The 26,384-nt window shown below is 30.8% G+C and overlaps 1 protein-coding gene across 1 annotated transcript in view; it reads right to left on the reverse strand.

Moving 5' to 3' along the window:
- The window catches only part of LOC143231807 (A disintegrin and metalloproteinase with thrombospondin motifs adt-1-like), a 32,969-nt gene extending 16,408 nt beyond the window's left edge, over positions 1-16,561 (reverse strand). Inside the window, exons 1-4 of the mRNA XM_076466475.1 lie at positions 16,363-16,561; positions 13,511-13,577; positions 3,079-3,383; positions 778-928 (exon numbers count right to left, since the gene is read on the reverse strand). Of these exons, the coding sequence (XP_076322590.1) occupies positions 778-928; positions 3,079-3,383; positions 13,511-13,577; positions 16,363-16,410 (571 nt within the window). The 5' untranslated portion in view covers positions 16,411-16,561. The remainder of the gene's footprint in view (positions 1-777; positions 929-3,078; positions 3,384-13,510; positions 13,578-16,362) is intronic.
- Positions 16,562-26,384: the final 9,823 nt, after the last annotated feature.

Consider the following 26,384-nt stretch of genomic DNA (forward strand, 5'->3'; position numbering starts at 1 on the left):
CGACATGTTTACGTACTATCGTGTGACATGACTCTACAAACGGCATGTTTACGTACTATCATCTGACATGACTCTACAAACGGAAGTCAATATCTTACTTTACAATCGTAGATCTGAATATTACGCTTTTAGCATTAAACACCTTGGAATTGGAATCGTACGGCTCGTCAGATATGTGGGCGAATTGTGGGTTGAAAACGTCTCGGAGAAAGTCTTTGCTTAACGCCTTCCAATGAAACCCAGAAGATGGGTTCTAGAAACATGAGAGCGTTGTTTATTCTATAATATTTATTAGTACTAACATTTAATGAGTTAATAAAAACACACTGTGCCAGTTCTTTACTTACAAACCAATGTTTATAACTTTTATTATCAGTCTTGGTAAAGTATGCCTTTATACGACCATGAACTGAAACCAATCCATACAAACATAATTTGAAAATTAGGCCTAATTACCAGTTAATCTCTAATCCAAGGTACGGCTTTTAATAGAAAAGCTGACACCCACTTGAAACAGTGCTTTTAACAAAACGAAGATCATATTTTTTATAAACGAATAGGTGGATTGATCATCACAATATAATGCTGCCAGTGCTGAGACGGTGAGCATGTTTTGTAAGACCGGGATTCGTACACTCAACCCTCGGATTACGTCTTTCACTGCAGTTTTATTTGTGTAACTGATATAACAACTGTTTGTTAAATATGAAAGGTATATTTTCTACTTTTTATTTCGAAAATAAAAAGCGCCCTCTATATAAGTCAAGAAATTAATACCGTTTCCATCGAGTCCACAAAAACTGTCTTTGTTGCTGTTTCTGATGAGAGTATGTGGATAAATGTCGTCATTAGCATCGATCGATCTTCGAACTTTCTGTGATACTGGCTGTAAATTATAAACGCCATCTGGCGTAGACACGATACCATACTATAAGGAAAGAAAATAATGTTAAGTAAGGCAACGCTTCTAGTAACAATATTTACTAATCGTAAATAGAAAGTCATGTTTAATATATGTATATTAAAATTTATAAAATATGTCGTTAAAACATTAATTACTAAGAGAAATTGTTGCAAATCATTTTATTTGAAATTTCTTTCAATTTGAAGCAACGTAACAGGAATGTGTTTTGTATTATAAATAATATTATTACATGAGCAACAGTAGATGGTAGAGTGGCCTTCTCTCAATAATATGTTTTTGTTTCTATAAGATACAATAAAAAGTCTAAGAACAAAATAACCAGCTCTAACAACACAAAATATACCTTCAGAAATTGGCTCTAACAACACAATATATACCTTCAGAGATTGGCTCTACCAACACAAAATATACCTTCAGAGATTGGCTCTACCAACACAAAATATACCTTCAGAGATTGGCTCTACCAACACAAAATATACCTTCAGAGATTGGCTCTAACAACATAAAATATACCTTCAGAGATTGGCTCTACCAACACAAAATATACCTTCAAGGATTGGCTCTAACAACATAATAGATACGCTCAAAGATTGGCCCCACCAACACAAAGATATCCCAAAAGACTGGAACTACCAACACAGTAGATACCCTCAAAGACTGAAACTACCAACACAACAGATACCCTCAAGGATTGGTACTACCAACACAATAGATACCCTCAAGGATTGGTACAACCAACACAATAGATACCCTCAAAGATTGATACTACCAACACAATAGATATCCTCAAGGATTGGTACTACCAACACAAAACATACCCTCAAAGATTGGCCCTACCAACACAAAACATACCCTCAAAGATTGGCCCTACCAACACAAAACATACCCTCAAAGATTGGCCCTACCTACGCAAAAGAAACTGTAAAAGATTGAAGCTGCTAAAACTAAAGATACCCTAAACTATTGGCATTACTCACACAAAATATACCCTAAACTATTAACTCTACCAACATAAAAGACACCCTGTTCACAAACACAGTGGAAACATCGTAAACATGGTAGACTATAACTGTGAAGAAAACTGTTTTTAATAATAAACAGATAATCTATAGAAATATAGGGTGTTTTAGAGAGATGTTAAAAACTAAAGAATTTCATAATACAAAATAAACTGACCATGACAGAAAGAGAGAATTTAATAACCAAAGAAGTTCATAAAACAGAATAAACTGACCACGATAGGAAGAGAGATGTTAATACCTGAAGAAGTTCATCATATAAAATAAACTGACATTAACAGAAAGAAAGAATTTAATAACTGAAGAAGTTCATAAAACAGAATAAACTGACCACGACAGGAAGAGAGATGTTAATACCTGAAGAAGTTCATCATATAAAATAAACTGACCACGACAGAAAGAGAGATAGATGTTAATAAATGAAGAAGCTCATCATACAAAATGAACTGGCCACGACAGCAAGAGGGATAGATGTTAATATCTGACGAAGTTCATCATACAAAATAAACTGACCACGACAGCAAGAGAGAATTTAATACCTGAAGAAGCTCATTATATAAAATAAACTGACCACGACAGAAATAGAGATAGATGTTAATATCTGAAGAAGTTCATCATATAAAATAAACTGACCACGACAGCAAGAGAGAATTTAATAACTGAAGAAGTTCATAAAACAGAATAAACTGACCAGGACAGGAAGAGAGGTGTTAATACCTGAAGAAGTTCATCATATAAAATAAACTAACTACGACAGAAAGAGAGATGGATGTCAATAAGTGAAGAAGTTCATCATACAAAACAAACTGACCACGACAGCAAGAGAGATAGATGTTAATATCTGAATAAGTTCATCATACAAAATAAACTGACCACGACAGTAAGAGATAATTTAAAACTGAAGAAGTTCATAATACAAAATATACTGGCCATGATAGTAAGAGAGATGTCAATAACTGAAGAAGTTCATAATACAAAATAAACTGACCACAACAGCAAGAAAGATGTTAATAACTGGAGAAGTTGGTAATGCAATATAAACTGACCACAACAACGACACTAATGATGGTGGTTTTAACATAAACTATAGTTTTTATGCGATCATAACGAAGTAAAACTGTAATACAAACATACCATTTTACCATCATCATCACACGTTGACAAAGCTACCTGTCCCCCCTTATCGTTAATAATGCGGCCCGTGAACAAACAAGGGTCATCTGAGGACAACACAGATGGTTGGAAGGACCGTGACGTTCCATCCTTGCGCGTGATAGAAACTGTTAGGTTTGGAAGTGTGAGGTCAGTATTTGGGTTCAACTGGACGTATAGAGTAGTGTTGTTTTTACGTATGGTCATCAGAACTTCTGTCTGATCTAGGCTCCTTCGGTCACGGGTGACATGATGCACTTTAGGGTACACAACCTCATAGTCTGCCTCTAAATGAAAAACAAATTAAAAAAAAATTAGAACCACTATTCAGTAGCGACACTTCCTGAAGTTCGGGTTTAAGGCGTTTTTTAAATAAGTATCATTTGTTTCTTATAAAGTTTACGGACAGGTTAGAAATGATTTAATTATAATTAATCAACATTAATATTTTATTAGAAGCAGTTCGCAATAATTAATGTATTCTACAGTAAAAAAAATCATAAACAATGCAACAATAGGTAGAAGTAATTACCAGTTAGAGAAATGGAAATCTTGTGTGTAAACCACTATTTTACAGAAATTCGTTTCTAAATTTGCACGCTTGAAACGCTGGACGGATTGTCACTGAATTAACGTACACGTTAGGGCTTCCAGAAGGGTTGGCAATTGGTTCTGCCTCCCTATGTCTTCCCACATACGTTAAATTAAGTTGCATTACTCTTCGGAAAACAGACACTTAACAATCTTAAATTGGACAAATTTGAAACGCTGAAACAAATTGAGTTTTTAAAATGTATAATAATAACTAATCGAATTATCCAAGATTGTTTTGAATTTCGCGCAAAGCTACACGAGGGTTATCTGTGCTAGCCGTCCCTAATTTAGCAGTGTAAGACTAGAGGGAAGGCAGCTAATCATCACCACCCACCGCCAATGTTGGGCTACTCTTTTACCAACGAATAGTAGGATTGACCATGACATTATAACGCCCCCACGGCTGAAAGGGCGAGCATGTTTGGTGCGACCGGGATTCGAACAAATCATCCAAGAACTTCAGATGTACAACGCATACTAAAGGGTCGTTTATTATTATATCACAAACAACCATAAAATACACAAAAATTCACGTTTGTGCACATTTAAATCACTTAAACCAGCATACAGCACGACAAATAAGCAAATTTCCAATCAGAACCTCTTGTACAACACGAGAAATAGTCAAAGTGAAAATGATCCAATTAAAATCTGTTGCACAGTGAAACAGCGCGGCAAATCTTCAATCACATATTACTGTCCAATCACCTTTGACAGTACCTTCTTCATACACATCAAGATCTGCAAACGAATCACAGTTAGGCCATAAAGCCTAGAACGTAATAGCATTCACTTAACGTCACTGTGCCTTTGAATTCAGGGTTCGATATTCGTTTCTTAAGAAGAGGGTTAGTTATTGGTTTGATGTAAAGCTAAATTTTGGTTACTACTTGCCCCACAACTAGACAACTTACATTATATTGTTCATAAACACAGATACAACTGTTAGAAAACATACCAACACCAGGATGTGGATGTTACTGTTACACTTATCACTCTTATTGGATTTGGTTTAGTAATAGGCAGTGCATGGTCTAATTGCTAATGTGGTCAAGCTAGTAATTGAACAGATCCTCATTCGTGCCCTGTTGCCGCAATAGCATATTCTGCACTTCAGCAACATGTCTATAAACAAGTAAGAATGAAACACAAATGTTGTCCACAAACAAACAAGAATAACACTATGTAACAAATTGTTTACTTTTTCTTGTTCCTGGACAGAAAGTGTTATTTCCCAATTGCTTATGCCTAAAGTAAATGGAAAAAGACCTATTTTTGTCTTTTCAAACTTAGCTTTTGTGATCTGGAAGCGTATAAAGAAAACATGATCGGAGACTATATTTGGAGGCTGATACGTGAAAGTGATTTACATTACAGTCGCAAATATAAAAAAAACTACTCACTTCTAAACATTTCTGTATAACTTTAGTATAAATACATGTAAATCTTGATTCATATGTTGTTTTATTCAGACTTTATGTAAGTGAAAATGTACAAATTTGTCCGTTCTTACATAGAAAATAGGTTAATTTCTAAATTTCATTATCCAGATCACAAAAGCAAAGTTTGAAGGGAATAATGGCCATTTTCTGTACTTTTACAACATAAGCAATTAAGAAATAACACATACTATCCAGGAACAAAATTTATGTTATATAGTGTTATTTGTGTTACGTAGTGTTATTTGTGTTACATCATGTAATCCGTACTTGATTGTAAATGAAAAAGAATAATCAATACATGTCTGAAAACAAGCTAGAATATTCCACACGTCTGTAAACACACATGAATGATCAATACATTATCTGTTAACACGCAAGAATAAATCACGCATAATGTCTGTAAACAAGCGAGAATAATTCATACAAGTTGTCCGTAAACAAGCAAAAAATTCCAGTATTCGGTTTCTGTAAAAACAGAAAAATAATCCACACATGGTGTCTCTTAACACGCAAGAATAATCCGAACATGTTGTCTCTAAACAAGAGAGGATAATTCATGCATGTTGTCTGTAAATAAGCAAGAACAATCAATACACGTTGTCCGTGAACAATCAAGAATAATCCATACATAATGTCTGTAAAAAAGAAAGAAAAATCCACAAATGTTGTCTTTAAACAAGAAAGAATAATCAGTATATGTTGTCTCTAAAGAAGCAAGAATAATAAATACATGTTATCGGTAAACAATAAAAAATAATCAGTATATGTTGTCTGTAAACAAGCAAGAATAATCCAAACATGTCGTCCATAAAGAAGCAAGAATAATCCAAACATGTTGTCCGTAAACAAGCAAGAATAATCCAAACATGTTGTACGTAAACAAGCAAGAATAATCCAAACATGTTGTCCGTAAACAAGCAAGAATAATCCAAACATTTTGTTTGTAAGCAAGCAAGAATAATTCATACATGTTGTCTCCAAACTAGCAATGATATTCCACACATATTAGCTGTAAACAATCAAGAATAATAAGCATATGTTGTCTGTAATAAAGCAACAATAATTCTTACAAGATGTCTCCAAACAACCAAGAATAATGAATACATGTAGTCTGTAAACAATCAAGAATAATTCGTACATATTGTCTGTAAAAAATCAAGAATAATTCAAACATGTTGTCTGTAAACAAGCAAGAATAATCCACACACAGTGTCTGTAAACAAACAAAAATGATCCACCTATGTTGTCTTTAAAAGTAAGAATAATCAGTATATGTTGTCTGTAAACAATCAAGAATAATTCGTACATAGTGTTTGTAAACTAGAAAAGATATTCAACACATATTAACTGTAAACAATCAAGAATAATTCGTATATAGTGTTTGTAAACAAGCAAGCATAATCCACAAGAGTTATCTGTAAACAAGCAAAAATAATCCAGACATAGTGTCTGTAAACAATCAAAAATAATCCAGACATAGTGTCTGTAAACAAGCGAAAATAATCTACATGTGTTGTCTTTTAAAAAGCAGGAATAATTAGTATATGTTGTGTGTAAAAAAGCAAGAATAATTCTTGCATGTTTTCTGTAAACAAGCAGTAATAATCCACACATGGAGTTTGTACACAAGCAAGTATAATGAACAAATGTTGTCCTTAAACAAGCAAGCATAATGAACAAATGTTGTCCATAAACAAGCAAGAATAATGAACAAATGTTGTCCTTAAACAAGCAAGCATAATGAACAAATGTTGTCCTTAAACAAGCAAGCATAATGAACAAATGTTGTCCTTAAACAAGCAATAATAATGAACAAATGTTGTCCTTAAACAAGCAAGCATAATGAACAAATGTTGTCCTTAAACAAGCAAGAATAATGGACAAATGTTGTCCTTAAACAAGCAAGAATAATGAACAAATGTTGGACATAAACAACCAAGAATAATGAACAAATGTTGTCCTTAAACAAGCAAGCATAATGAACAAATGTTGTCCTTAAACAAGCAAGAATAATCAATATATGTCTTCTGTAAACAAACAACAATAATCAATACACGTTGTTTGTAAACAGGCAAAAATAATCCGTACATGTTGTCTGTAAACAAGCAACAATAATTCATACATGTTGTCTGTAAACAAGCAACAATAATTCATAAACATGTTTGATAAGTTGTACTTGTGTGACGACATAGCTAACGTTTTTACTATTTATTTTAGTTAAACTGTCTTACACATAGTACCACATATTACTGTGTGAGCTGTGAGTCTGTCTACATTATAATCAGCACATGTTATCTGTAACCCTACAGTATAATCAACACATGTTGTCTGTAAACCTACAGTATAATCAACACATGTTGTCTGTAAACCTACAGTATAATCAACACATGTTGTCTGTAAACCTAGAGTATAATCAACACATGTTGTCTGTAACCCTACAGTATAATCAACACATGTTTGTAAACCTACAGTATAACAAACACATGTTGTCTGTAAACCTACAGTATAATCAACACATGTTGTCTGTAAACCTACAGTATAATCAACACATGTTGTCTGTAACCCTACAGTATAATCAACACATGTTTGTAAACCTACAGTATAACAAACACATGTTGTCTGTAAACCTACAGTATAATCAACACATGTTGTCTGTAAACCTACAGTATAATCAACACATGTTGTCTGTAACCCTACAGTATAATCAACACATGTTTGTAAACCTACAGTATAACAAACACATGTTGTCTGTAAACCTACAGTATAATCAACACATGTTGTCTGTAAACCGACAGTATAATCAACACATGTTGTTTGTAAACCTACAGTATAATCAACACATGTTGTCTGTAACCCTACAGTATAATCAACACATGTTGTTTGTAAACCTACAGTATAATCCCATTACAGACCATATATTCTTGTACTTTACTTTCTCATATGGATCACATTTTATGTTGTTAACCACTTACAAGTGTTATCTGCTACTGGATAACTCGGAGACATACTTTCACACCAGATATTAACCTGAATACACTATAGTTGGTAGTTTACCTTCATCCCAGTATTGACATGAATACATTATAATTAGTAGTTTTCTTTCACACCACTATTGACATGAATACATTACAGTTAGTAATTTACTTTCACACCAGATATTAATTAAATACACTATAGTTAGTAGTTTACTTTCACACAATATATTAACCCGGATACACTATAGTTAATAGTTTTCTTTCACACAATATACTGACATAAATACACTATAGTTAATAGTTTTCTTTCACACAATATACTGACATAAATACACTATAGTTAGTAGTTTACTTTCACACAATATACTGACATAAATACACTATAGTTAGTAGTTTACTTCACACAATATACTGACACAAATACACTACAGTTAGTAGTTTACTTTCACACAATATACTGACATAAATACACTATAGTTTGTAGTTTACTTTCACACAATATACTGACATAAATACACTACAGTTAGTAGTTTACTTTCACACAATATACTGACCTGGATACACTATAGTTAGTAGTTTACTTTCACACAATATACTGACATAAATACACTACAGTTAGTAGTTTACTTTCACACAATATACTGACATAAATACACTATAGTTAGCAGTTTACTTTCACACAATATATTGACCCGGATACACTATAGTTAATATTTTACTTTCACACAATATATTGACATGAATACACTACAGTTAGTAGTTTACTTTCACACAATATATTGACCTAGATACACTACAGGTAGTAGTTTACTTTCACACAATATATTGACATGAATACACTGCAGTTAGTAGTTTACTTTCACACAATATATTGACCTAGATACACTACAGTTAGTAGTTTACTTTCACACAATATATTAACCTGGATACACTATAGTTAATAGTTTTCTTTCACACAATATACTGACATAAATACACTATAGTTAGTAGTTTACTTTCACACAATATACTGACATAAATACACTACAGTTAGTAGTTTACTTTCACACAATATACTGACCTGGATACACTATAGTTAGTAGTTTACTTTCACACAATATACTGACATAAATACACTACAGTTAGTAGTTTACTTTCACACAATATATTGACCCGGATACACTATAGTTAGTAGTTTACTTTCACACAATATACTGACATAAATACACTATAGTTTGTAGTTTACTTTCACACCAAATATTGACCTGGATACGCTTCAATGATCCCCTTGACCTTTATTACAACAACTATGCCGAGTTTTGAAACCCTGACTCATGTGTTCTTACAACACTGACAGAGTTAACAACGGGATGTTTCTCTCCACGTAAGGATTTCCCGTCCAAAATATCTTTATCATTCGGTGATTGTATGTAATCCGTATTTAATTTGTTCGACGTCACATCCGAAGAAATAGAAATTTAATACACATAACTATCGACTTAACATGAAATTATAAGCAAATACATATTAAATATATATTAAACATACTCCAGTTTTACAAGGGTGTTAGCCTCTAGTGCGGCCTTATAAAAACAATTAATGAAATATACAAATGAATATATGTATATACATAGTTTTCCATATCTTCATTTATACATTAGCTTACTGCTGAGTTTATATAGACTAATCGAACGATTTGTACGAACCAGATAAAAACTTATTCAAAGTAGAAAAATTGAACAAAACAGCACCTGGTGGCAAAATATTGATAAAACATTCAGCACAATTAATCGAAATAAATAAATAAATTTATTTTACGAGCATTTCTTGTTCCCCTATGTTTTAGTCTACAATAAAATTATAAAACGTCGTTAATTTAAAGTTTGAAATAATTTATCATAATATTTATACTTGTTTAAAAAAGTAAAATCGATAATTATATTTACTGTTGTTACACGCTTGTTTCACACGTGTCTCGTGAAGTGTGCTTTTAATGCCATTTCGGACACGTTGACATTAATAAGAAAGGATCGGTAAACTTCGATGACACGGCGAGTGCGACACATACTTATCTACAATAATGGATTATTGACTCAAGTCCGAAACGAAGTTCCAGGGTTCAAACCTACGTTATATCATTGAACACGTTATAAAATGACTCAGCTAAGATTACGGTGGGTTCTATTTGCTGGTTTCCCTTCGGTTGATATTTAGAAATCCTTAACTATTTCATCCAGGTGTCACGCACTGGTGACTTTCATATTAAAAACTTGATAATATCTTCTTGAAATGTTTTGGAGTAATGTAGTTTACAAAAGATGTAATTACCAAATATTTGTTAAATTACAGGTAGCTGGTAGAGTTACACGATGACGTACGCCATGTTAGACTTCCACAGTATGTTCCATGGTACTTCTCACTGACGTGTCACATAGAAAAGTTGTCAGATTTGCTTTGTTTCAGGTATTTGTGCAAAGCTAGACCAGAGCTGAGGCAGTCCCTAAGGTTTAATTAATAAAGCCAGACCAGAGCTATGGTAGTCCCTAAGGTTTAATTAATAAAGTCAGACCAGAGCTATGGTAGTCCCTAAGGTTTAATTAATAAAGCCAGACCAGAGCTATTGTATTCCCTAAAGTTTAATTAATAAAGCTAGACCAGAGCTATGGTAGTCCCTAAGGTTTAATTAATAAAGCTAGACTAGAGCTATTGTAGTCCCTAAAGTTTAATTAATAAAGCCATACCAGAGCTATTGTAGTCCCTAAAGTTTAATTAATAAAGCCATACCAGAGCTATTGTAGTCTCTAAGGTTTAATTAATAAAGCTAGACCAGAGCTATATTAGTTTCTATGTTTGAACTAATGATGCTAGACCAAAGCTATGGTTGTCTTTAAGTGTGAAATAATAGTATAGAAGTAAAGCATCAGTTTAACACCGTTATCAACGATACTGTCACTCTTATATCGCACCTGAGTGTCTAAAGTGTGAAATAATAGTATAGAAGTAAAGCATCAATTTAACACCGTTATCAACGATACTGTCACTCTTATATCGCACCTGAGTGTCTAAAGTGTGAAATAATAGTATAGAAGTAAAGCATCAATTTAACACCGTTATCAACGATATTGTCACTCTTATATTGCACCTGAGTGTCTAAAGTGTGAAATAATAGTACAGAAATAAAGCATCAATTTAACACCGTTATCAACGATACTGTCACTCTTATATCGCACCTGAGTGTCTAAAGTGTGAAATAATAGTACAGAAGTAAAGCATCAATTTAACACCGTTATCAACAATATTGTCACTCTTATATCGCACCTGAGTGTCTAAAGTGTGAAATAATAGTACAGAAGTAAAGCATCAATTTAACACCGTTATCAACAATATTGTCACTCTTATATCGCACCTGAGTGTCTAAAGTGTGAAATAATAGTACAGAAGTAAAGCATCAATTTAACACCGTTATCAACGATACTGTCACTCTTATATCGCACCTGAGTGTCTAAAGTGTGAAATAATAGTACAGAAGTAAAGCATCAATTTAACACCGTTATCAACGATACTGTCACTCTTATATCGCACCTGAGTGTCTAAAGTGTGAAATAATAGTATAGAAGTAAAGCATCAATTTAACACCGTTATCAACGATACTGTCACTCTTATATCGCACCTGAGTGTCTAAAGTGTGAAATAATAGTACAGAAGTAAAGCATCAATTTAACACCGTTATCAACGATACTGTCACTCTTATATCGCACCTGAGTGTCTAAAGTGTGAAATAATAGTACAGAAGTAAAGCATCAATTTAACACCGTTATCAACAATATTGTCACTCTTATATCGCACCTGAGTGTCTAAAGTGTGAAATAATAGTACAGAAGTAAAGCATCAATTTAACACCGTTATCAACAATATTGTCACTCTTATATCGCACCTGAGTGTCTAAAGTGTGAAATAATAGTATAGAAGTAAAGCATCAATTTAACACCGTTATCAACGATACTGTCACTCTTATATCGCACCTGAGTGTCTAAAGTGTGAAATAATAGTACAGAAGTAAAGCATCAATTTAACACCGTTATCAACGATACTGTCACTCTTATATCGCACCTGAGTGTCTGAAGTGTGAAATAATAGTATAGAAGTAAAGCATCAATTTAACACCGTTATCAACAATATTGTCACTCTTATATCGCACCTGAGTGTCTAAAGTGTGAAATAATAGTACAGAAGTAAAGCATCAATTTAACACCGTTATCAACAATATTGTCACTCTTATATCGCACCTGAGTGTCTAAAGTGTGAAATAATAGTACAGAAGTAAAGCATCAATTTAACACCGTTATCAACAATATTGTCACTCTTATATCGCACCTGAGTGTCTAAAGTGTGAAATAATAGTACAGAAGTAAAGCATCAATTTAACACCGTTATCAACAATATTGTCACTCTTATATCGCACCTGAGTGTCTACAGTGTGAAATAATAGTACAGAAGTAAAGCATCAATTTAACACCGTTATCAACGATACTGTCACTCTTATATCGCACCTGAGTGTCTAAAGTGTGAAATAATAGTATAGAAGTAAAGCATCAATTTAACACCGTTATCAACGATACTGTCACTCCTATATCGCACCTGAGTGTCTAAAGTGTGAAATAATAGTACAGAAGTAAAGCATCAATTTAACACCGTTATCAACAATATTGTCACTCTTATATCGCACCTGAGTGTCTAAAGTGTGAAATAATAGTACAGAAGTAAAGCATCAATTTAACACCGTTATCAACAATATTGTCACTCTTATATCGCACCTGAGTGTCTACAGTGTGAAATAATAGTACAGAAGTAAAGCATCAATTTAACACCGTTATCAACGATACTGTCACTCTTATATCGCACCTGAGTGTCTAAAGTGTGAAATAATAGTATAGAAGTAAAGCATCAATTTAACACCGTTATCAACGATACTGTCACTCCTATATCGCACCTGAGTGTCTAAAGTGTGAAATAATAGTACAGAAGTAAAGCATCAATTTAACACCGTTATCAACAATATTGTCACTCTTATATCGCACCTGAGTGTCTACAGTGTGAAATAATAGTACAGAAGTAAAGCATCAATTTAACACCGTTATCAACGATACTGTCACTCTTATATCGCACCTGAGTGTCTAAAGTGTGAAATAACGAAACTCAAACCACGAACCTTCAGATCAATAGTTTGGCCTGTTAACAACAAGCCACATCCAAACCTAAATTGCTGTGACACGTTCTTCTGGTGTAATTTTTAATGTTTTAGTTTTGAAAAGGTGGATATAACTGTTCATGCAGATCTGTGATAGGTGTAATCATTAGAGAACACCAAGGTCGTATAGTTAAAACTGTTTATATCAACAAAACGACTTTGATTATGTTTCTTACCGATAGGATCTTCACCCAGCCATTCCATCCGGGGTTGAAGAGCCACAACTTGTTTATCTACCAGAAGCTACAAGAAGTAAACATGTAATCATTAAACATAATATAAAAAACAACAAACAGATAAAGTTGAGTACGTTGTGTTAACATTTTCCTGAAAAAGCAAATAATAATGTCATACAACAACCATGACCGGTGGAACGGAATGTATCAGCACTACATTTGGACATTGTTTGGCGTGTCATAGGTGGAATATTGACATCAAAAACTGGCAGGGGTTTATGACAGCTATTTCCGACGGAAAATCTTCCTGCACTCAGATCGTAAAGATGTGTTCAGATCGAAGATTTATTAAAAATATTCTTACAGTCAGATCTTATGACGTAGTCTTTTGTAATAGAAGATGACCGTGAAGACATGGACCGCAACTACGTGATGAAACTCCAAAGTCGTTTTAATATGACGTAATTACCTTCTACAATTGTGTGTTGAGAAACTATCTGTAGAACAAAGAAAATGTTTTAATTTTTTATATTGGAAACCTGTGTGAAATCAAATGAGTCTTTATCCTAAGAACAAAAATATAACAGTTTTTGTAATATTATTTATACTGACCTTAAACCTAGCATAATATTATAACATTTTTTGTGACAAATATTTAGTTGTTATGTTTTATCGTTGTATTTCTGATCGTTTGTTCTATTAATAGTATTGATTATTGTTTATTATCTACATGACACATTTACCGCATATCTTACTATAATATATTTGTTGATTGATTATTGTTTATTATCAACATGACACATTTACCGCATATCTTACTATAATATATTTGTTGATTGATTATTGTTTATTATCAACATGACACATTTACCGCATATCTTACTATAATATATTTGTTGATTGATTATTGTTTATTATCAACATGACACATTTACCGCATATCTTACTATAATATATTTGTTGATTGATTATTGTTTATTATCAACATGACACATTTACCGCATATCTTACTATAATATATTTGTTGATTGATTATTGTTTATTATCAACATGACACATTTACCGCATATCTTACTATAATATATTTGTTGATTGATTATTGTTTATTATCAACCTGACACATTTACCGCATATCTTACTATAATATATTTGTTGATTGATTATTGTTTATTATCAACATGACACATTTACCGCATATCTTACTATAATATATTTATTGATTGATTATTGTTTATTATCAACATGACACATTTACCGCATATCTTACTATAATATATTTGTTGATTGATTATTGTTTATTATCTACATGACACATTTACCGCATATCTTACTATAATATATTTGTTGATTGATTATTGTTTATTATCAACATGACACATTTACCGCATATCTTACTATAATATATTTGTTGATTGATTATTGTTTATTATCAACATGACACATTTACCGCATATCTTACTATAATATATTTGTTGATTGATTATTGTTTATTATCTACATGACACATTTACCGCATATCTTACTATAATATATTTGTTGATTGATTATTGTTTATTATCAACATGACACATTTACCGCATATCTTACTATAATATATTTGTTGATTGATTATTGTTTATTATCAACATGACACATTTACCGCATATCTTACTATAATATATTTGTTGATTGATTATTGTTTATTATCAACATGACACATTTACCGCATATCTTACTATAATATATTTGTTGATTGATTATTGTTTATTATCTACATGACACATTTACCGCATATCTTACTATAATATATTTGTTGATTGATTATTGTTTATTATCAACATGACACATTTACCGCATATCTTACTATAATATATTTGTTGATTGATTATTGTTTATTATCTACATGACACATTTACCGCATATCTTACTATAATATATTTGTTGATTGATTATTGTTTATTATCAACATGACACATTTACCGCATATCTTACTATAATATATTTGTTGATTGATTATTGTTTATTATCAACATGACACATTTACCGCATATCTTACTATAATATATTTGTTGATTGATTATTGTTTATTATTTACATGACACATTTACCGCATATCTTACTATAATATATTTGTTGTTTATTTTACGAATTTGTTTAGTATTTGGATTTAAAACTGAACTAACATCTCCAAAACTGAACATTTTAGTTGATATATTATTAGGATCCTAGTTGAAACTTTTATTAATACCAAACTGAAGTAACGGTGTATTCTAATTAGTGTAAGTTTATGTTTGTGTAAGTTAGGAATAAGAATGGATATGTTAATGTTTAGTTCTAACTTACATGCACAACATAGTTTCGACATAAAGTGTTTGCTAGTTAGTTTTATAACTAAACTGATTTACCACGTAAATTGAATGTGATATTTTAACCTAGGTCATACTTTGTGATATTTCTAGATAAGACAGGGTGATCTTTCATATTAGTGAGATTTTGAACCCGCAATAAATTAATTTACATGACTCCAATTCCCAAAAAGCTACTCGTAAGCTGTGTACTAGTTAGGCCAGAAGGAAAGCAACCAATCAACACCACCCGTCGTCAAGTCTTGAACTACTCTTGTCAGATCAGTCTCACTGTCACTCTTATAATGCATCACGCACCCCTAAATGCTGAGAGAGATTTTGTCCGTAATTTTGTGTTTGGCGGTAACCATGGAAACTCCGACCCACAGTTCGGCAAGCTCGCTCACTAGGTAAGAGGTGGAAGATATTTTATATTTTCTTGTATGCTCTATTAACCAATAAAAGTGATATTTTTAGTTGCTAACCGTTTTCGGACTCATGTAAATATCAATAAATGTTTAAACTCACCATGAACAGAAGTAGTCCAAGTCCTTTTGTCATATCTTGAACACCCATGACTACCCCACGAGCCAGGCTAAACTAATACAAAACAGATGGCCAAACACGGCGGGTTACTGGTCCACTGAGAACCTAAACTCGCACCTGTTGGTTCCAACCCGTCATCATATAGCCAATGAGGATCTTTAACACGTAACAAGGAGAAACTGCACCTATAAGAGTATTTATATGTGCTCCTACCTACACGGAAATCACATATTTATATGTTTATGTGATCTGTGAGATCCTTCAAAGGTAGTAATATCTGAAACACCATCACTGTAGTGTGATAAGCCATTGTTGTGTTATTAGTACGTCACATAAAGCGCTGTATTATAATCTCGAACCGTATTTCCTCCTCGAATCACGAAAACAGAGGAAACGTTGAACAAAGGTGAAAATGTTTCTTTTGATGACACAAAGTCTCTCGCCTTCCGTTTTTCATAGAATTTTGATACAGCTCAAAATATTGGTCACATGCCAACAAAAAGCGTTACGTAGTTATGTTTTAACATCTTCCCATGTAGGTTACAACACAGATATTAAACAACGAAAAACGATAGAACAGAGAATCCTTCCCGCTAGTCTGTCTCCAAATAAAATACTGTTCGTCATCGTGTAGAGAAAACGTCACTTATCAAAATTCACACTCGATGGTAAAAGGGTTAAAATAGGTGGAATCGAGTTCTTATGTTGATGTCACTTTCTTAACGGTGTTGGTTAAAATGTTGGATATGTAGCATATGTATGTACTTATTATATTGCATTGTTATATACATATTATATTATATAGATATAGCATATCTTATATACAGTATGTACTTATTATATTGCATTGTTATATACATATTATATTATATAGATATAGCATATCTTATATACAGTATGTACTTATTATATTGCATTGTTATATACATATTATATTATATAGATATAGCATATCTTATATACAGTATGTACTTATTATATTGCATTGTTATATACATATTATATTATATAGATATAGCATATGTTATATACAGTATGTACTTATTATATTACATTGTTATATACATATTATATTATATAGATATAGCATATCTTATATACAGTATGTACTTATTATATTGCATTGTTATATACATATTATATTATATAGATATAGCATATCTTATATACAGTATGTACTTATTATATTCCATTGTTAGATTATTCTATGGACTTAGAACTAGCTTAAATATTCTCGGTTCCCGGAGGAACAGTAACAAGTCTATGGACTTGCATTCCTAAGATCCGGGGTTCGATTCCTAGCGATAGACAGGGCAGTTGGCTCAATGTGGCATTCCTAAAAAATAAACATACTCAGGGGGTGTTGCTGGAATTATAACCAAACACATGGATGACAGAAATAAGATGAATAGTTCAAATCATTATAAGTTTTTATTCCAAGCTACAGTTAGGAAAGTTATTTTTTAAAACAGATAAGATGAATAGTTCAAATCATTATAAGTTTTTATTCCAAGCTACAGTTAGGAAAGTTATTTTTTAAAACAGATAAAATGAATAGTTCAAATCATTATAAGTTTTTATTCCAAGCTACAGTTAGGAAAGTTATTTTTTAAAACAGATAAGATGAATAGTTCAAATCATTATAAGTTTTTATTCCAAGCTACAGTCAGGAAAGTTATTTTTTAAAACAGATAAGATGAATAGTTCAAATCATTATAAGTTTTTATTCCAAGCTACAGTTAAAAAAGTTATTTTTTAAAACAGAAAAGATGTTTAGATCACTGATGCGATCAGTTTAAACAACAGTTGTGACAGCAATGTGAACGAAACCTGTTTTTTTTTAATTCTTCCTTATTGTGAAAGCAGTAACTTGTAACAAAAAACAAACTTATCGTGAAAGCTGTAACTTGTAATAAAAAACAAACTTATTGTGAAAGCTGCAACTTGTAACAAAAAACATACTTATTGTGAAAGCTGCAACTTGTAACAAAAAACAAACTTATCGTGAAAGCTGTAACTTGTAACAAAAAACAAACTTATTGTGAAAGCTGTAACTTGTAACAAAAAACAAACTTATTGTGAAAGCTGTAACTTGTAACAAAAAACATACTTATTGTGAAAGCTGCAACTTGTAACAAAAAACAAACTTATTGTGAAAGCTGTAACTTGTAATAAAAAACAAACTTATTGTGAAAGCTGCAACTTGTAACAAAAAACAAACTTATTGTGAAAGCTGTAACTTGTAACAAAAAACATACTTATTGTGAAAGCTGCAACTTGTAACAAAAAACATACTTATTGTGAAAGCTGTAACTTGTAACAAAAAACAAACTTATTGTGAAAGCTGTAACTTGTAATAAAAAACAAACTTATTGTGAAAGCTGTAACTTGTAACAAAAAACAAACATATTGTGAAAGCTGTAACTTGTAACAAAAAACATACTTATTGTGAAAGCTGCAACTTGTAACAAAAAAACAAACTTATTGTGAAAGCTGTAACTTGTAACAAAAACAATACTTATTGTGAAAGCTGCAACTTGTAACAAAAAACATACTTATTGTGAAAGCTGCAACTTGTAACAAAAAACAAACTTATTGTGAAAGCTGTAACTTGTAATAAAAAACAAACTTATTGTGAAAGCTGTAACTTGTAATAAAAAACAAACTTATTGTGAAAGCTGTAACTTGTAACAAAAACAAACTTATTGTGAAAGCTGTAACTTGTAATAAAAACATACTTATTGTGAAAGCTGTAACTTGTAACAAAAACATACTTATTCTGAAAGCTGTAACTTGTAACAAAAAACAAACTTATTGTGAAAGCTGTAACTTGTAACAAAAACAAACTTATTGTGAAAGCTGTAACTTGTAACAAAAAACAAACTTATTGTGAAAGCTGTAACTTGTAACAAAAAACAAACTTATTGTGAAAGCTGTAACTTGTAACAAAAAACAAACTTATTGTGAAAGCTGTAACTTGTAACAAAAAACAAACTTATTGTGAAAGCTGTAACTTGTAACAAAAAACAAACTTATTGTGAAAGCTGTAACTTGTAACAAAAAACAAACTTATTGTGAAAGCCGTAACTTGTAACAAAAAACATACTTATTGTGAAAGCCGTAACTTGTAACAAAAAACATACTTATTGTGAAGGCTGTAATTTGTAACAAAAAACAAACTTATTGTGAAAGCTGTAACTTGTAACAAAAAACAAACTTATAGCCAGTGAGTAAACTAAAAACGACACTATTAATTACACGTTATTTAGTTATACCACATACTGTTCTTTAATCAATATACTTAATTACACGTTATTTAGTTATACTACATACTGTTCTTTACTCAATATACTTAATTACACGTTAACTATTAATTACACGTTATTTAGTTATACTACATACTGTTCTTTAATCAATATACTTAATTACACGTTATTTAGTTATACTACATACTGTTCTTTAATCAATATACTTAATTACACGTTAACTATTAATTACACGTTATTTAGTTATACTACATACTATTCTTTAATCAATATACTAAATTACACGATAACTATTAATTACACGTTATACTACTTACTGTTCTTTAATCAATATACTTAATTACACGTTAACTATTAATTACACGTTATTTAGTTATACTACATACTGTTCTTTAATCAATTTACTAAATTACACGTTAACTATTAATTACACGTTATTTAGTTATACTACATACTGTTCTTTAGTCAATATACTTAATTACACGTTAACTATTAATTACACGTTATTTAGTTATACTACATACTGTTCTTTAATGAATATACTAAATTACACGTTAACTATTAATTACACGTTATTTAGTTATACTACATACTGTTCTTTAATCAATATACTAAATTACACGTTAACTATTAATTACACGTTATTTAGTTATACTACATACTGTTCTTTAGTCAATATACTTAATTACACGTTAACTATTAATTACACGTTATTTAGTTATACTACATACTGTTCTTTAGTCAATATACTTAATTACACGTTAACTATTAATTACACGTTATTTAGTTATACTACATACTGTTCTTTAATCAATATACTTAATTACACGTTATTTAGTTATACTACATGCTGTTCTTTAATCAATATACTTAATTACACGTTAACTATTAATTACACGTTATTTAGTTATACTACATACTGTTCTTTAATCAATATACTTAATTACACGTTATTTAGTTATACTACATACTGTTCTTTAATCAATATACTTAATTACACGTTAACTATTAATTACACGTTATTTAGTTATACTACATACTATTCTTTAATCAATATACTAAATTACACGATAACTATTAATTACACGTTATACTACTTACTGTTCTTTAATCAATATACTTAATTACACGTTAACTATTAATTACACGTTATTTAGTTATACTACATACTGTTCTTTAATCAATTTACTAAATTACACGTTAACTATTAATTACACGTTATTTAGTTATACTACATACTGTTCTTTAGTCAATATACTTAATTACACGTTAACTATTAATTACACGTTATTTAGTTATACTACATACTGTTCTTTAATGAATATACTAAATTACACGTTAACTATTAATTACACGTTATTTAGTTATACTACATACTGTTCTTTAATCAATATACTAAATTACACGTAACTATTAATTACACGTTATTTAGTTATACTACATACTGTTCTTTAGTCAATATACTTAATTACACGTTAACTATTAATTACACGTTATTTAGTTATACTACATACTGTTCTTTAGTCAATATACTTAATTACACGTTAACTATTAATTACACGTTATTTAGTTATACTACATACTGTTCTTTAGTCAATATACTTAATTACACGTTAACTATTAATTACACGTTATTTAGTTATACTACATACTGTTCTTTAGTCAATATAGTTAATTACACGTTATTTAGTTATACTACATACTGTTCTTTAATCAATATACTTAATTACACGTTATTTAGTTATACTACATACTGTTCTTTAATCAATATACTTAATTACACGTTATTTAGTTATACTACATGCTGTTCTTTAATCAATATACTTAATTACACGTTAACTATTAATTACACGTTATTTAGTTATACTACATACTGTTCTTTAATCAATATACTTAATTACACGTTATTTAGTTATACTACATACTGTTCTTTAGTCAATATACTTAATTACACGTTAACTATTAATTACACGTTATTTAGTTATACTACATACTGTTCTTTAGTCAATATACTTAATTACACGTTAACTATTAATTACACGTTATTTAGTTATACTACATACTGTTCTTTAGTCAATATAGTTAATTACACGTTATTTAGTTATACTACATACTGTTCTTTAATCAATATACTTAATTACACGTTAACTATTAATTACACGTTATTTAGTTATACTACATACTGTTCTTTAATCAATATACTTAATTACACGTTATTTAGTTATACTACATGCTGTTCTTTAATCAATATACTTAATTACACGTTAACTATTAATTACACGTTATTTAGTTATACTACATACTGTTCTTTAATCAATATACTTAATTACACGTTATTTAGTTATACTACATACTGTTCTTTAATCAACATATTTAAGTACACGTTAACTATTAATTACACGTTATTTAGTTATTCTACATACTGTTCTTTAATCAATATACTTAATTACACGTTATTTAGTTATACTACATACTGTTCTTTAATCATTATACTTAATTACACGTTATTTAGTTATACTTCATGCTGTTCTTTAATCAATATACTTAATTACATGTTAACTATTAATTACACGTTATTTAGTTATACTACATACTGTTCTTTAGTCAATATACTTAATTACACGTTAACTATTAATTACACGTTATTTAGTTATACTTCATGCTGTTCTTTAATCAATATACTTAATTACACGTTAACTATTAATTACACGTTATTTAGTTATACTACATACTGTTCTTTAATCAATATACTTAATTACACGTTAACTATTAATTACACGTTATTTAGTTATACTACATACTGTTCTTTAATCAATATACTTAATTACACGTTATTTAGTTATACTACATACTGTTCTTTAATCAACATATTTAAGTACACGTTAACTATTAATTACACGTTATTTAGTTATTCTACATACTGTTCTTTAATCAATATACTTAATTACACGTTATTTAGTTATACTACATACTGTTCTTTAATCATTATACTTAATTACACGTTATTTAGTTATACTTCATGCTGTTCTTTAATCAATATACTTAATTACACGTTAACTATTAATTACACGTTATTTAGTTATACTACATACTGTTCTTTAATCAATATACTTAATTACACGTTAACTATTAATTACACGTTATTTAGTTATACTACATACTGTTCTTTAATCAACATATTTAAGTACACGTTAACTATTAATTACACGTTATTTAGTTATACTACATACTGTTCTTTAGTCAATATACTTAATTACACGTTAACTATTAATTACACGTTATTTAGTTATACTACATACTGTTCTTTAAGCAATATACTTAATTACACGTTAACTATTAATTACACGTTATTTAGTTATACTACATACTGTTCTTTAATCAATATACTAAATTACACGTTAACTATTAATTACACGTTATTTAGTTATACTACATACTGTTCTTTAATCAATATACTTAATTACACGTTATTTAGTTATACTACATACTGTTCTTTAATCAATATACTTAATTACACGTTATTTAGTTATACTACATACTGTTCTTTAATCAACATATTTAAGTACACGTTAACTATTAATTACACGTTATTTAGTTATTCTACATACTGTTCTTTAATCAATATACTTAATTAGCTAAAATAATTACAGGGTATGTTTTTAGTTCACAACTACTTGGGAATCATTCTTTAATTAGAAGTAAAACATGATAGTAACTAAAGATGGTAGTTTAGAGTATTTGAGGACCTTTGTTTATCATCTGATGTGAAACATGATGGTAATGAAGATGCTTGTTTTCAGTGTTTGAGAACGTTTGTTTATCACCTGATTTAAGACTTGATGGTAACTAAAGATGGTCGATTTGAACATTTGAGGACTTTTTTATCATTTGCTTTAAGTCTTGATGGTAACTAAAGATAGTTGTTTTGAGAATTTGAGGACGTTTGTTTATCTTTTCATGTAAGTCATAATGATTACTGAAGATGGCAGTTTTGAGTATTTGAGAACGTTTGTTTATGATCTGATGTGAAACATGATGATAAATAAAGGTGATCGTTCTGAGAATTTGAGGACGTTTGTTCATCATCTGATGTGACACATGATGGTGACTTAAGATGGTGGTTTTCAGTCTTTTAGGACGCTTGTTTATCATTCGATGAAAGTCTTGACGAAAACTAAAGATGGTCGTTCTAAGTAATTGAAGACGTTTGTTTATCATCTGATCTGAAATATGATGGTAACTAAAGATGGTAATCCTCAGTATTTTAGGACGCTTGTTTATCATCTGATTCAAGTCTTGACGGAAACTAAAGATGGTCGTTTTGAGTATTTGAGGACGTTTATCATCTAATTTAAGTCTAGGTGGTAACTAAAGATGGTCGTTCTGAGTATTTGAGGACGTTTATCATCTGATTTAAGTGATGATGGTAACTAAAGATGGTCGTTCTGAGTATTTGAGGACGTTTATCATCTGATTTAAGTCTTGGTGGTAACTAAAGATGGTTGTTCTGACTATTTGAGGACGTTTATCATCTGATTTAAGTCTTCGTGGTAACTAAAGATGGTCGTTCTGAGTATTTAAGGACGTTTATCATCTGATTTAAGTGATGATGGTAACAAAAGATGGTCGTTCTGAGTATTTGAGGACGTTTATCATCTGATTTAAGTCTTGATGGTAACTAAATATGGTCGTTCTGAGTATTTAAGGACGTTTATCATCTGATTTAAGTCTTGATGGTAACTAAAGATAGTCGTTTTGAGTATCTGAGGACACATATTTATCATCTGATTTAAGTCTTGACGGAAACTAAAGATGGTAATTCTTAGGATTTTAGGACGCTTGTTTATCATCTCATGAAAGTCTTGATGGTAACTAAAGATGGTGGTTTTCAGCATTTGAGGACGTTTATCATCTGATTTAAGTCTTGATGGTAACTAAAATGGTCGTTCTGAGTATTTAAGGACGTTTAGCATTTGATTTAAGTCTTGATGGTAACTAAAGATGGTCGTTCTGAGTATTTGAGGACGTTTAGCATCTGATTTAAGTCTTGATGGTAACTAAAGATGGTAATTCTTAGGATTTTAGGACGCTTGTTTATCATCTCATGAAAGTCTTGATGGTAACTAAAGATGGTCGTTTTGAGTATCTGAGGACATTTATCATCTAAGTCATAATGGTAACTAAAGATGGTGGTTTTCAGTATTTGAGGACGTTTATCATCTAAGTCATAATGGTAACTAAAGATGGTCGTTCTGAGTATTTGAGGACGTTTATCATCTGATTTAAGTCTTGGTGGTAACTAAAATGGTCGTTCTGAGTATTTAAGGATGCTTAGCATTTGATTTAAGTCTTGATGGTAACTAAAGACGGTCGTTCTGAGTATTTGAGGACGTTTAGCATCTGATTTAAGTCTTGATGGTAACTAAGGATGGTAATTCTTAGGATTTTAGGACGCTTGTTTATCATCTCATGAAAGTCTTGATGGTAACTAAAGATGGTCGTTTTGAGTATCTGAGGACATTTATCATCTAAGTCATAATGGTAACTAAAGATGGTGGTTTTCAGTATTTGAGGACGTTTATCATCTAAGTCATAATGGTAACTAAAGATGGTCGTTCTGAGTATTTGAGGACGTTTATCATCTGATTTAAGTCTTGGTGGTAACTAAAATGGTCGTTCTGAGTATTTAAGGATGCTTAGCATTTGATTTAAGTCTTGATGGTAACTAAAGATGGTCGTTCTGAGTATTTGAGGACGTTTATCATCTGATTTAAGTCTTGATGGTAACTAAAGATGGTAATTCTTAGGATTTTAGGACGCTTGTTTATCATCTCATGAAAGTCTTGATGGTAACTAAAGATGGACGTTTTGAGTATCTGAGGACATTTATCATCTAAGTCATAATGGTAACTAAAGATGGTGGTTTTCAGTATTTGAGGACGTTTATCATCTAAGTCATAATGGTAACTAAAGATGGTCGTTCTGAGTATTTGAGGACGTTTATCATCTGATTTAAGTCTTGGTGGTAACTAAAGATGGTCGTTCTGAGTATTTGAGGACGTTTATCATCTGATTTAAGTGATGATGGTAACTAAAGATGGTCGTTCTGAGTATTTGAGGACGTTTATCATCTGATTTAAGTCTTGGTGGTAACTAAAGATGATCGTTCTGAGTATTTAAGGACGTTTAGCATCTGATTTAAGTGATGATGGTAACAAAAGATGGTCGTTCTGAGTATTTGAGGACGTTTATCATCTGATTTAAGTCTTGATGGTAACTAAATATGGTCGTTCTGAGTATTTAAGGACGTTTATCATCTGATTTAAGTCTTGATGCTAACTAAAGATAGTCGTTTTGAGTATCTGAGGACACATATTTATCATCTGATTTAAGTCTTGACGGAAACTAAAGATGGTAATTCTTAGGATTTTAGGACGCTTGTTTATCATCTCATGAAAGTCTTGATGGTAACTAAAGATGGTGGTTTTCAGCATTTGAGGACGTTTATCATCTGATTTAAGTCTTGATGGTAACTAAAATGGTCGTTCTGAGTATTTAAGGACGTTTAGTATTTGATTTAAGTCTTGATGGTAACTAAAGATGGTCGTTCTGAGTATTTGAGGACGTTTAGCATCTGATTTAAGTCTTGATGGTAACTAAAGATGGTAATTCTTAGGATTTTAGGACGCTTGTTTATCATCTCATGAAAGTCTTGATGGTAACTAAAGATGGTCGTTT

The sequence above is a fragment of the Tachypleus tridentatus genome, chromosome 1, assembly GCF_004210375.1.
Source record: "Tachypleus tridentatus isolate NWPU-2018 chromosome 1, ASM421037v1, whole genome shotgun sequence".
In the NCBI taxonomy this organism is placed as follows: domain Eukaryota; kingdom Metazoa; phylum Arthropoda; class Merostomata; order Xiphosura; family Limulidae; genus Tachypleus; species Tachypleus tridentatus.